At 38.0% G+C, this 13,860-nt stretch overlaps 1 protein-coding gene across 1 annotated transcript in view; it reads left to right on the forward strand.

The window, feature by feature from the left end:
• The window catches only part of FAP (fibroblast activation protein, alpha), a gene marked incomplete at its 5' end in the record, with an annotated part of 32,342 nt that extends 25,179 nt beyond the window's left edge, over positions 1 to 7,163 (forward strand). Inside the window, 5 exons of the mRNA XM_009700367.1 lie at positions 402 to 501; positions 3,555 to 3,619; positions 4,479 to 4,551; positions 4,817 to 4,890; positions 6,239 to 7,163. Of these exons, the coding sequence (XP_009698669.1) occupies positions 402 to 501; positions 3,555 to 3,619; positions 4,479 to 4,551; positions 4,817 to 4,890; positions 6,239 to 6,340 (414 nt within the window). The remainder of the gene's footprint in view (positions 1 to 401; positions 502 to 3,554; positions 3,620 to 4,478; positions 4,552 to 4,816; positions 4,891 to 6,238) is intronic.
• Between the last annotated feature and the right edge of the window lie 6,697 nt (positions 7,164 to 13,860).

A 13,860-nucleotide genomic window follows, 5' to 3' on the forward strand; every position in this document is an offset into this window, starting at 1 on the left:
GAGGCTGTGTAATGTGGATGTGTCTCTGATCGACCTCATTTAAATCTGAAGTTAGCCCTGTTTTGAGATAAAGGTTGCATGAGATTACCTTGAAGGGCCCTACCAACTTAAATTTTTCTATGATTCTAAGTGGTAATACAAGCAATATACTGTGATAAGCTTTGAAGAAGTAGCAAAAAAGAAGTGATTCAATAAAATTGTCTAATCTTTTTGACAAGAAATAACATCAGATCCATTTGAAATAGATGAATTAAAAAAATATACTTAAAAAGCTTTTGTTGCTTTGACCTCCATGCATTCAAAGCAAAATATTTGCTTTGGAATTAGTTTACATGAATTTGATTCAGAAAACAAAATGATGCTTCACCAATAATTTTAAACTGTCTGTGATTTCTCCCTAGTCCTATGGTGGGTACGTAACTTCTTTGGCACTTGGATCTGGCAGTGGAGTATTTAAATGTGGAATGGCTGTGGCTCCTGTTTCCAGCTGGGAATATTATGGTATGGAAATTTGTCATAAATACTGACTTAGAAAGCAAGATGTAGCATTTAATGACTTTCTAAATGAAATCATTGCAGGAGACTGGCAATATGAAACTTAAAGACATTGCAATTGCCTAGACATAAAACTCTTAAGACCTTAAGTTTAATGTTTTTCTTGCTGAAAATAACTGCCTGTAACTGGCAGTTTGGAACAGACTTTGTCACATAGAAGAAGGTACACCCAGGTAATTCCATATGCACATCTGTTACAGTAAGTGTGTAAAGCCCTCTTGATAAACTGCTACACTCAGGGGTGATCTCCCTACAAATCCTGTTAGAACGGTATCATTAAATTCAGAAACAGCTGAAATGATTTTTCTGCCAGTAGTGGAATCACAGTGCACTTCAGATACTGCAGAAGATCTCTGTCAGGAATCAGTATCTCTGATGATTGCAAAGTTATTTCCCAAAAGCAGTGGAAAAGAGAGGGAGTCAGTCATGTCTGATATAAATTTTTTTAATTAAATATTTTTTCCCTTTAGATGTTTCTCAGCCACACCTCCTGTGTTGTTGCGTTACGAGACATATTTTTATTCATGTTTATTGACTTCGGCTCCAAACTGTTCAGAGGAAACAACTCGAGGAGTATACTCCCAGGGCCTTACCGTGTGAATAAAGCAGGCACATGCTCATACTTACTTGCAGACCTGTTAAGCTTTTGGCATGGTGTAAAGGAACCTTAGTGTAAAAAAGAATCATGGCATGTATGTTTTCAATGAGCAAAATGTAACACTTTGAACACATTTACTTAGCATATGGTCGTTTGCTAGGAAGTCTTGGTTATGAAAAAAATTTTTGGTTAAATCGGAAAGATTCCTTCTCTGACTGCTAGCACAGACATTCCTTGTATTTATGGTGTTTTGCAAACAAAGGGGAAAACATTTGTATGACACAGGAAGTATAGTCTTCATGTTTTCACTAGCATCAAGATTTTTTTAAGATATTTTCACTCATGATTGCAAAATTATTTCCAGAATGCAGGCATAAAGCACTATTTTTGCAAAAGCCCTTCAATAAAAAGAAGACTTATAAATATTTATCCAAGCATTAAAAATTGAATGAAGTTTTTAAGTTAAAGTAGATTAGACCTGCACCATTGCAATCTTTACTTTAGCTGAATTTTCAGGAGGGAGTTAATGAATCTTGCTAAAAACACATTGTAAAATCCAAACAGGCAAATGTACCTCCACTAAGGAAGGAAGGAAGGAAGGAAACAGAAAGTCGTGAAACATGAGTCATAAGTTTTAGCAAACAGATCATGTTAACATTAGGGTGAACTGTGTTAGAGGCAAAACTACAGGATGCTACATATTTGAGTCTCTAAGTAGTATCAGTATGTCAGAGGATGTACTGGCCCCTGGAGCTTCTAAATTCTGTTCCACTCTCTTTTATATGCACAGATTAGAGTCAGCACCATAATCTTTTCTCTGAAACCCTCTCTCTCACCTCCCTTTTGTGTCAGAGTTAATAACAGCTGAACAGTTATAAGATGGCAAAGGAAATTGCATTCGGGGACAATGTATAGTTAAAAGCATTAGATCTGTGACTGTTTTATTAAAATTCACAGTTTATCTCCTTTTTCTTCCTCAGTAATTGACAAGCTGAATCTTCCACTTAGTCATTATAATGCAATTCTGCTCACCTCTGTGGACTTGTTGTAGCTATACTGGTAGAACGGAGTGGAGAATTTGGCTCAGAATACTGTAGAAATGCCAGCCATTCAGAAAGTCTATTTTATTGAAAACTTAAGCCCAATATGGTTGTTTGACACTGTGTTGACAACAGATATTGCACATTTTCTGTTTTCATTGAAGGATAAAGAATTTTGATAAAAGATAGGCTACTTAGGTTTGAGGGTTTTTTTGGTACTTAGTTTATTACAGATTATCTTCAGGAGCCTTACTTGGCTGACCTTGGAGACATAATACACATCTTTAGCACTCAGTAGTAACATATGTAAAGGGTATATAATAAACCATGGGAACATGAGTATATTGAGTCATTTTCCTTTCCTGGGAGGATTCTCATTTCTACTTTTTAACAAAATTATTCTAATGCAGTGTACCAAACCGGATAACAAGGTAGACAATCCCAATTCCTTACTGATTAGAATGGCCATCACCTCTGTTATGGGAGGGAAAGATGCCAGCTCTTCTTTGTCAGAAAGCCCTGACTTTGTTAAATAAATAAAATTCTTGTAATACTGCAGCTTGACTGCTCAGTATGTGTCAGTTGTTACTCTTTCAAGGCAAGGTCATAAAGAAAGTAATGTTCTGGTAGTGACAGCTGCTGTGATAGTTCTCCACAAATTTTCATAAAAGCCCTTAGTTAAATTACAAATACCCAGGCAGCTCAAAGATAGCTCTTCCTACTGATTTCTTGGTGATAGATACTGTTCAGTTATTCATGTTTGTTTTGTCAAATCTGTTAACAGTCTTTATTGTAGTTAGAAAAAGGAATTGAACAGAGACCTGAACAGCAATTGCACCACATTTTCAATGCAAGCCTGTATGATTTCCTACTCCCTCTAATTGCTGCGTATATCAATTCAATAGGAAGAGAACAACATATATATCCATATTTACTGTCTATACACATACACATCCCAGGTTGGAATTCTGCTCAACTTCCCTTTTTAAGGTGTCAAAAATAGTCTGTGTCAGCTTTCCGCCATGCACCTTTATTGGCTCATTGGCTCACTTAGCTGACTTCTGGAATTCAACCTAATAGCATAAAGCAGTATCAGTTAATTACCTTTATCCACAAAACCTTCTGTTGGTTCCACAGATGAGTATCAAACCACTATTTCTGCAAGGACGGTTTGGAGGACATTTATTAATTAACCTTCATAGTTGATTTTTTAAATATGTTTAGATTTGGTGTATTATGAGGAAACCAAGCAGAACAGATACAGTTAAAATAACCAACATTTAATTTGCTATGTGTCACTGGAGGCACAAAAATATCTGTACGTTCTCTATCTATAGCTTTTTTCTTCTTTACTATCGCAGCATCTATCTACACAGAACGATTTATGGGTCTTCCTGTAGAGTCCGATAATCTTGAGCACTACAAGGTGAGAATTCTCTTTCTGTGTTGATCTGACTTAAACTTGAATCACACTTCCATGGACAAGTAGAACTGTGAAGAAAGAAAATGACCCACCAGCTCTTCTACTGGCAGTCCTGTAGCAGCTAAGCTACTGCTATAAAATTCAATCTCCATAGTTACTTGTGGGTTTGTATTTATAAATCCTAAATATGGTAAATTGAAGGATCCTTATTTTCTCACTTGGACAAGTCAGTGCAAATCATTAGCCTGGGCAAAAACTCATGTGAGAGGTTAAAACGTTGATGTTGATAAGGTTTTGGTTGGTATTGTTAGCTGTGGTATGAAAACTGCTTCATGCAAATTTAGCTCTCTGATAATAACATCGTAAGCATACTAAACAGTCAGAGCATCTTCCCTACCTGGAATAGGTTGCCTTTCTTCTTTTCTTCGCATTGATAGGAAGTCTATAGCTTCCTCTAGCAGCACACATACGAGCTCTGGATACAGAGAAGCCTGAATTAATGACCAAAGAAGTTAGTGGAAAGACTCCAATTGAAGATTTTGGATCATGTTCTCAGTACCTGTTCTCCATCCGAACTCAAAGAACAGAAATGCTCAGTTACAAACTGCCCTGGTAGAGCTGGCTGGGTAGCCAGGAATTATACTGTTCAGGGAATGACACAAGGCTAGTGCTGTGCTTTTTGTGAACTGACCCTTGGAAAAGGCACTGAATGTATATGGCTTCTATTATAATCTCAGATTGATACGAAGTCCCTGATGCCAGTCCAAGTGTTTGTTGTTGTACTAGGTAGTGAAAGCCTTTCAGCTCTGTGACTGAGTGGTTTAAATTGAAGCTGCTGAATTGTTCATTTTCCTCTCAACAGAATTCAACTGTGATGGCAAGAGCAAAGAATTTCCAAAACGTAGAGTATCTTCTCATCCATGGAACAGCAGATGGTGAGGTTTGCAAACGCAGTACAAATACAGAGCCAGAATCACTTTGTTTGAAAAACATTAAGCATCTTTCTATGCCTTTGATTGGGGTCAGTACTTAGATCTTTGGTAGATTTCCATATGACATATTATAAGATGCTTACTCATTCTTAGTAATGTCAACTGTATCACTTGATAATTAGTGGACACGACTTAATGCACTACAACTTTATGCTTTGTGGTATTTACACGTTTCAACAACCAATCTCTTTTTTTTTTCCTTTTTCAGATAATGTGCATTTTCAGAACTCAGCACAAATCGCAAAAGCTCTGGTTAATGCACAGGTGGATTTCCAGGCAATGGTAAATAACAGACTATTTTTCATTTTGAACAGTGGTTTATAGCTTTATCAATAAGCTTATCTGACATTTGGCAATGTTTTTAAGAACCCAGTTCAACTGAACATGCTTCAAAATCTGGCAATTGCTAGTGCATTTGTTACTCTTCATAAACAATTTCTTCCTCAAAGGGTTTGCCTGCTCTTTTATTTCTTTCCTTCTTGCCCTTTGGATCCTAGTAAGATTTCTCTCTTGTCAAGAATAAGTTAGAGGCTTTTAAAATGAGCGAGGGAGAAGAATGAGCATCCAGCCTTCTGATGAAAGTTGCTGATAGCTAGTAAAAGAGAGGAAGATGAAGGAGCTGGCTTCTGGAACCAAAACCATCACTGGTTCTGATGGATTCTGTCTTGAACTGGACGTGCCTGGTGCAGTCATGAGATGAAACAAGCAAAAAGGGTATAAGGTATCCAAGTAGTATATCCAGGATCAGAAAAAAAAAAGTTCTCTGCAAAACTTGCTTGGGATAGCAGGTGCGGGCAGAGAGAAACACACAGGCAAGAGGTTAGAGGATATAAATGAGGAATGAACAGGGGGGAAATAGTTCTGAATTACATGCTAAGCTCTGCTTCTGCACCTTTTTTCCTGGGGATAATGACCAAACTGTTTGCCAGCTATCAAATGTACTGGTCTTCTGCCTGAGTCCACTTTCCCAGGGCCATGAACTCCCCAAAAAGGGATCACACAGGGTTCCCCCTGTGCTTGGGGTTTGTAGGCGCTTTTGTGTATTCCACATTTTCTGTCTCCTTCACTGATATTTAGCAAACCTGGGTTATTTCTAAAGTATCTGGAATACTGTTTGCAGCTGTAGTCATTCTAGTTCAACTATGGAGGAATGTCAGTTATTTTTAAAAGTTAGCATAATTCATATGTGTATTTCATTTGTAGTACACCATTCATAATGTTCATGGCCCTGCTGTAATGCAGGATGTTTTGAATAGAATTCCACAACATTTAGCTGAAAGCTTGTTGCTTAGAGCCCAGGATTCCTAAACAAGGCTGTGACCCTTATTGCCAAGGCCACGCAGCAGGTCAAGGGCATTTCATCCCATCTCAAAGCTCTTTTGCCTGACTTGTCAGTACTGAGGCAGTAATGCTTACTCCTAGATTACAGAAGGTTCAGAAACTTTTTTTCAGCAAGAATATGAATATATTGGAAACTGATGAAAAGACAAGATTAGCAAATCCCTCTATTTTCTTGAGGCATCCACTTTCTTCTATATGGTAATAAAATAAAGTTCTTGTATTGTTTAACTGTTGCAGAATTGAAAACATAACATAGGGGGTTTATGGCTTTTTTTTTTTTCTTTTTCAGTGGTATACTGACCAAAACCACGGAATTCCAGGCCTTTCCAGCAAACATCTCTACACTCACATGACCCACTTCCTCAAACAATGTTTTTCTTTGTCAGAATAAGTAGGCTTTTCAGAGCATGCTAAGGCATCTGATACATCTCTGCGGGCATGCAATGATAACAGTGCCCAGGTTATATAGTTTTCAGGTGAATCGGTAACAGGAACTTTGAAGTTTTAAACTTGATGTTTACATCTACTTTTGATACTGTATATTAGCAAATGTTATGCTAATACATATTTTGGCACATTTAACACCTGTTTGATAGAAAAAATAAAATCACAATGTAAAATGCCATGTCCATTTATGGTCACCTTGCTTAAACTTACATTCTGCAATCCAAAGATCAGTGGTCCATTGCAAAGGCACACTGCCAGATGAATATGCTTGCATTTGTTAACTACAACTGTAAAATGGGAAAGGACAAAGAACCTAGCACAAGTACCTAATTAGCATCCTAACAAGAACCAGTTTCTCAAAGTTTATTTCCAATCTCTTGGAAAGTATCCAAGTAGGGATAGGAACACACAATATTTAAAGCTGAAATTTGGATAATTATCGAGAATATTGAATGCTGTGTTCAAATTTTATTCAGGTCTTATCTGAAACCTTGGTTCTGCAAAACTCTCAGTGTTCAGGTTTAAATATGAAAGAAGGACATTCATGATAGCTATTTTGTCTTTGTGTTTTTTCTCCCTGTATTCAGAATATGTGAGACATATTAGCCTGGTTTTAATCTCTAATCATCACCTCAGCATTCAAATTAATCTCAGTGTCATTCATCCCAGACTGGAGGGGAAGGATCAAAGGATTATGCAGGCTTTCTTTGCTTTGTTTCCAGTGAAACTATTTTAGGGAGTCTTTTTAAAATGCTAGAGGCTAATAATGATTGGAATAGTTGTATTCTTTTGATTAGTAATTAAATCAGTCCTGTCATAATATAAGAACATGAACAAGATAATTGGCAAGAGATCCATTGTAGATGAAATGATTCTCTGGTCATGTGTTTAAAAAATTCTGAGTTACCCTACTGCATAAGAACCATGGTCTGTCTAACACAGTATCTCATCTCTGCTCTTAGCCCGTGAGAGTACAAAATAACCTGAAAAAGATTGTGGAGTAGCACTCCCACAAAGCAAGGTGCTTCCTAACTCTCATTTGGAGACTAGTTGCTGCTGCTTTGTGGAAAAGCAAGGGGTTTCATTTGACCCTCTTGACAAAAACATAGGGTTCAGCCAAAATCATTAAAATGTGGAAGTGATCTGCTATGTAACAGCTTCCTTCGTTTTGTTAATGGCAATATCAAATCTGATTTTCCACACATGAGAACGTTCCTCAGACACATCTTTATGTAAATGTAGTTGCCAAGCTGTTTGTAATGGTTAAATTATACTTTGATGGGAACTCTTCAGAAAATACTCAATTAGTTCAGGTTTTTTTGGAAACGCTGCCAATTATGTGACGTTAATGAGCTTTTTGTTGGTAATGTAATTAAAATTCAACTGCTATAATGGTTAAAGGAAAAAATATAGCTCTAAGAAAGTTAACATTAAGCAAATATAACATGAAGTGGGGCTAATTAGATGTTGATTATATGGTCCTATGTGCATTTGCTGCACACAAGAGTAGTCTCAGTAATGTGGTTATTTTACAAATAAGGCACACAATTCAGTGGAAATTACTGAGACTTAACTCTCAATTTCTTATATTGATACAACACCACAGAAACCGTTGCAAAGTTGTGGTGAAGGAGAGAAAAATCAAGCTCTTATCCCAGATGCTTGAAGGTTTTAGATACCTGCATATGTCAATGGGAACCTAGAGCAATTTTGAAAAAAGCATGGTATCAATCTCACATAAATATCAATATATTAAGGTCTGTCTAAGTTTCTTCACCTTTATTTTTATTTATACTTTTGAAGATCCTATAAGCTCTGGAAATTTGGGCAGATAAATTGGCCTTTTGTGGATACTATAAGTAATGACATGATGCAATGTGGTGTTCACACCCTGCCCCCCGGTCTGTAGTCAGAAGCCTCCGGAAGTATTTGGAATAAGGGACATTTCAGGAAAATGTGTCAAATGAAATAACAGAAGGTACTTCTTTCCCGAGGGGTGCATTAGCTGTTTCATTATTAATCTGTCCTTATGCCTGTTTGTTTCCTAAGGCCATCAGAGTACACATCTTCAAAACTGTCCACCATTTACCTTGGCTTGTAGGAAGCAGTTGTAGGGATAAAACATGAAAAACAGTAAGTCCATCATGCTGCTGTCAGTTTTGCTTTATTGTTTTTCATGTTGTTAATTTATTTGCCTTACACAGTGTTCTCGCCAAAGAATGGGAATGTGTCTTCAGCAGAGTGTGACATTTACATTGAGTTGCTGGAATAACGTCTAACCTGAATGCTTTATGATTGAGCAATCATGTATTTTGATGACCTGGGGGAAAATGTCCTAGGATGCTGTGAATGTGAAAAAAAAACCTCTTAAAAAACATACACAACTTCAAATTGCTGGCCTGTGCTAATAACAGGTAACATTGCAGTCATTCATTAGAAATGGTGCAGAGCACTTCAAACCTACCATCACAGTATCACAGAATCACAGAATGGTTGGGGTTGGAAGGGAACTTTGAGGTCATCTTATCTCACCTCCCTGTTCAAGCAAGGCCACCTACAGCTGGTACCCCAGGACTCTGTCCAGATGGCTTTTGGATATCTAAAAGGATGGAGACTCCACAACCTCTCTGGGCCACCTCTGCCAGTGCTTGGTCACCCTCATAGTAAAAAAGTGTTTCCTTATGTTCAGGCAGAACGATCTGTGTTTCAGTTTGTGCCTGTTGCTTCTTGTCCTGTCACTGGGCACCACTGAAAAGAGCCTGGCTCCATCTTCTTTACACCATCCCTTCAGATATTTATATACAGTGATAAGATCCTCCTGAGCCTTTTCTTCTCTAGAAAGAGAAGTTTTTGCATTCTGCATTGCTGTCTGCTATCACAATCCATGTTATAGGCATCACCACAAACATTCACTGGACAGTGATTTGCCCCGTTCCTTTTTAATCTAGCCTACAGTACAGGCTGTTCTGTAACAGAGCTTCAAGACTTGTTCTGAGGATCCAAGCTGAAGCTAACAAAAATATGTTTAAGGGTTAGCCTTATATATGAATGAAAAGTATATATATCTATACTGCAGACATAGAATATGGTATGTAAGAGCCAACACTGGGACACAAATTATTATGAAACTAAGAAATGATAGCTTTTGTGACAAGATTTTCTAAAGCTGATGAATGAATAGCCTCAAAGTTTTGCTTCCCCCTTTCAAATGTTTTAGAGCATCTGGTTTTCATAAAATGCTGAGCACTTTCTGCTCTTCTTTTCTCTTTTGAATAAGAATCTCACACTTCAGATACCCCAAAAATACTGCTTCAGACAGTGAAACTTATTTTTCAAATATCTGTCATATAAACAAGGTACACAAGCCTCTGAAGATGGGACATAGTTGTACTGAATTAAGTAGGCAGACCCTCCATAAATAGCTACAGATACAGTTGTTTACAAGCCAGTTTCCACTATGAATCCTGCTTGGCTTTTACGAAATAAAGCTAGAGCTGCAAAGCAAAACTGCTTTATTCTGGGAGCTGAAGTGTACATAAGTAGTAGAAAACCACTGGTTCCACTCCAAACCATTCGTTCTCCGACACCTATTTTCATCGTCTACCTCATTCGTGCTGTGTGAATTGCACATATCAAAGAAGATGTAATCTTCATACCTCAAACGTGGAGCTACACGCTTTGCTTCACTTAGGATTACTGCAGCTGCAAAGAAGAGCAGGACTGAAGAGAACACAGCATTAGTAGAAAATCAAGTATAACCCCAGACAGGCTCCGGAATATGGTTATATATCAACTCAAATTCAAACTACATTCAATACTTTCCAGTTTGCCAGTCAGTTCCAATTACAAGGCACAGCTGTTTAGAATATTTCAGAGAGTCATTTGAAGGCTCTATATTTCATCTGAATAATTCATAGTATTTGCTAAGAGCATTTGGTATTACTTTCAATTATGAACATTGTCTTCTCAGAATGTAAAGTAACGAGTACATACTTGGCCAGATCTTCTGCTTGCGCAAATTGATGCAGCTCCATTGACTTCAAATGGAGCAATTCCAATTTATGTGAGCAGACAGTGTGGGCTACAGCACGGTTACAATAGCTCTCTTTCCTGAGGTACAAACCCATTGGCATCCATGGCAGTGAGCACGTAGTGGCATGCTGTGGAACGGCTTAAAGACCCTAAACTAATCCTCTGTTTCAGAAAGCCATTCTTGCTCCACAAATTGTAACCATGGAGTTGTATACATTAATATGGACACATCTGTATGTGTTGTGTATATGTACAGATGTATGTATGTAACATGATGCATAGGCTTTATGTACGTATGTGTTTACACATACGTTCTTCCTATGTAGATTGCACTAATTCTCAGAAGGGGGATGCAGGGCTCTTTTGTCTGATTATCGTGTAGCAAGGATAGGAAGATAAAAAGGGCTGTGCAGCCCAGCCTCTGAACTCATGGTTGACAAGGTTAGGGAGAGAATGCTTGCTGTGCAATGTAAGAAAGAAAAGGATGTGGGCCTGTAGTCATACCCCAAAGATACATCCTCCTCTCTCCCATGTCTTTTAGATATGTAATGGATAATAATAATGTAACAATAAATATATAGTGAAGAAATACACAGAAAAATGTGGGGGTTTCACCTTTTTGAAAGCATTTGTTGGGGATTTTTTTACTTTTTTACTTTTGAAAGTCAGCAACTTCCTAATACATTAAAATGTTCAAATCTTGACAATTTAAGTTTTTTAACTATTTTTTCTTGTACCAACAGTTAAAAAGTTGAGAGAAACATCCTAGAAAATTATGAGATTCAGAGTATGCTAGCCAGTTATAACAAATCCTTTGGTGCTATTTTTCTGAAAAGACATGCCAACTGGAATTGTCACTGCTAGAGCATCACGTTCAGTGTGCAGCTGGTAAGAATTCTGCTTCTGAATTTACCTCTTCTGTAACTTTCCCCATAGATTTTTTTGTCCAGTGAGTGCAGTACATTGTCCTTAATAGCAGCCATTACCTGGTGCTGAGGTGATGGTGCAGGAAACTTTGATCAACTCCAAATACAGTGAAACCCAAGATACAGATTTTTTTAATGACTCCAAGTGAATCATGAAAACCATTAAGATGAAACTTTCTGGAACTCAGGTCACTTTCAGGTTCTGTCTCTTAGTCTCACTCAGTTGAAGGACTGTCTCGTATGTGAACTATAATATAGAGGAGAGTGAGTTTGCCCTTGATTTTTGCCAAAAGGTGCCATCTAACCATTGTATTTTGCAATGTGACAGGAAAAAAAACCTGAGTACACATGCACGTTTCAGACACTTGTTACAATTTTCTACTCCTGTTTGGTAACTCTTGTTTGCTGTGCTCTTGAATTAAGTATTACTATAGATTCAATGATTGGCAACTGAAGTTTTCATGGTTCTTGATGGCAGTTCACTTCTTTCCTGTACTTTTTATTGTCCATGTATCACTTGAAAAACAAATATTCAGTCACCTTCTAGATTCTAGATGACCTGCTAGATGATATAGCCTGTGTAACAACGTGCCCAACCAGGTGCACTGAGCTGCTCTGTCTCATTCTTTTTTTTCTGAAATCATCCCACTGTAAACAAAGAATTTTATCTGACACAAGAAAATAAACAGAGCTAAACAAAAAAGAAAAGAACTGCCTGTTTCCTGGAGAGATTATATTGTTTTACATTCTGTATTGCCTGTTTAGAAAGCTCTGTATCTTTACCTCAACATGCAGTGAGATAATTGTCTGTAGCAATCCCTTTCAACAAGTGTGTACGTGTCGTCCTGGTGTGAAGGTGGTGTACACGGCCCTCTGATCACCATCTGCTGTCCTGTCGGGGTAGTGCAGGGCTGGCCAGCCCCCCGCCTCCCGCAGGAGCCGCCAAGCTGACCAACTTCATGGAGAGACGGTGCCTTCGAATACTTAGGGCTGGACTAAAATTTAAACTGATTTTGCATCCCCTATATAACCCTCATAAAGTTTAAACAGAAACTAGATTAAAAAATATTTCTGAGATAAAGACGACAAAGTATCTCAGTGAAATTGGCATCTTACGAAAATAAGTAGATTTGGGGTATAAGGTTGTTTTCAGGCTTATTTTGGCTCCTTTGGCACCGCGCCTTAGACATTACACAATTGTTTGCCTAGGGAAGGCTGGTATATGGAGATGGTAATTCTGGTAGTTTCAAACAAAAAAATCTGAAAAGTCAAGTTTGATAAATATATATGCAAGTTTGTATATCCTATGCCAATCCACGGCTGGGAATTCATGACTTTGAATGGACGTGAAAAATACAATTAGAAGCAGGAAGAATGAGGACATGGGGAAGAGAACATGTGGAAAAGAGGGGAAAAGAAGTAGTAATTAAAAAGGAGAGTAACAAAAAGGCAAAATAAGGCTCTCAGAAAGGACTGAAGGAACAAAGAGAAGGCAACGATGAGAGGAACAGAAGCTGTGCTTTTTTCAGCAGCAGCATTAGCAGACACCTGCATTGTAGCTAGAAATGAAAAAAATGGACCATGAATCTCAGTAGATGGCTCCAAGGGCAGAGAAAAACTACACTAACACACACACAAAAAAATTAAAATTGATTATGTGAACTGTGTAGTGAGACTTAATGTTTCCCTAAACCCAAACTGTGGTACCCCAGCAAGGTATTTAGGATAGAGCTCTAGGAAGGTTCCATTAAATTTTGTTTGCCACTCTAACACTAGGGTTATTAAGTTTATACACTACCTCAATTGTATCATATGGGCCACACCAATCTGGCTGTGGTCAACCAGCAGAAAATTACCTCGCTGGACAAGATTTTTTGCTGGCTTCATGGAGCAGTGTTAGGGGAAATAAGAGGGTTTGTTGTAATAGATATGCTTTGTGCCACAAATTAGACCATGAGTCACTCCAGACTCGAGCACAGGCTGTCATTAACATTCAGTGAGATGTCCACTGTCATTCCAGACCCTTCCCTCTACCTAGCAGAACTGAAACTCAAGGTGGAGTCCTTTGTATTTAATGTGTCTCCTGGGCTGCCTGACACCTTACAAATGTAGTAATCATATTTCATTTTTGGTGCCCTTTTGCATTTTATGAAGGACTATCATGATGTATGAAAAGGTCTGTAAAGGAAAAGTTCTCCAGAAATTTCTTGAAGGGGAATATCTCACTTGTTGCTCCATAGACAGGAGAAAAGACCGATCTTCCTGACTGTCAGGTTTTTTCAGCTGCCAGGGCCATTGACAAGTTTTGTGTCAATCTTTCCTACCTGTAGTCACCAGACGGCTGAACATAGTCTTCTTTGGCAAAGCTGCCCCACCACAGCTATGAAATTGCCCCTATTACTGAGTAATTTAGGACCTTCACAATAGTTGCAGAGAACATACACAACTACAAAGCTCAAATCTGATTTGGTTTTTGGATTTTTTTTCGTTGTAGAGAATGAGGATG

The sequence above is a fragment of the Cariama cristata genome, unplaced genomic scaffold (assembly GCF_000690535.1).
Source record: "Cariama cristata isolate BGI_N322 unplaced genomic scaffold, ASM69053v1 scaffold12515, whole genome shotgun sequence".
Classification (NCBI taxonomy): domain Eukaryota; kingdom Metazoa; phylum Chordata; class Aves; order Cariamiformes; family Cariamidae; genus Cariama; species Cariama cristata.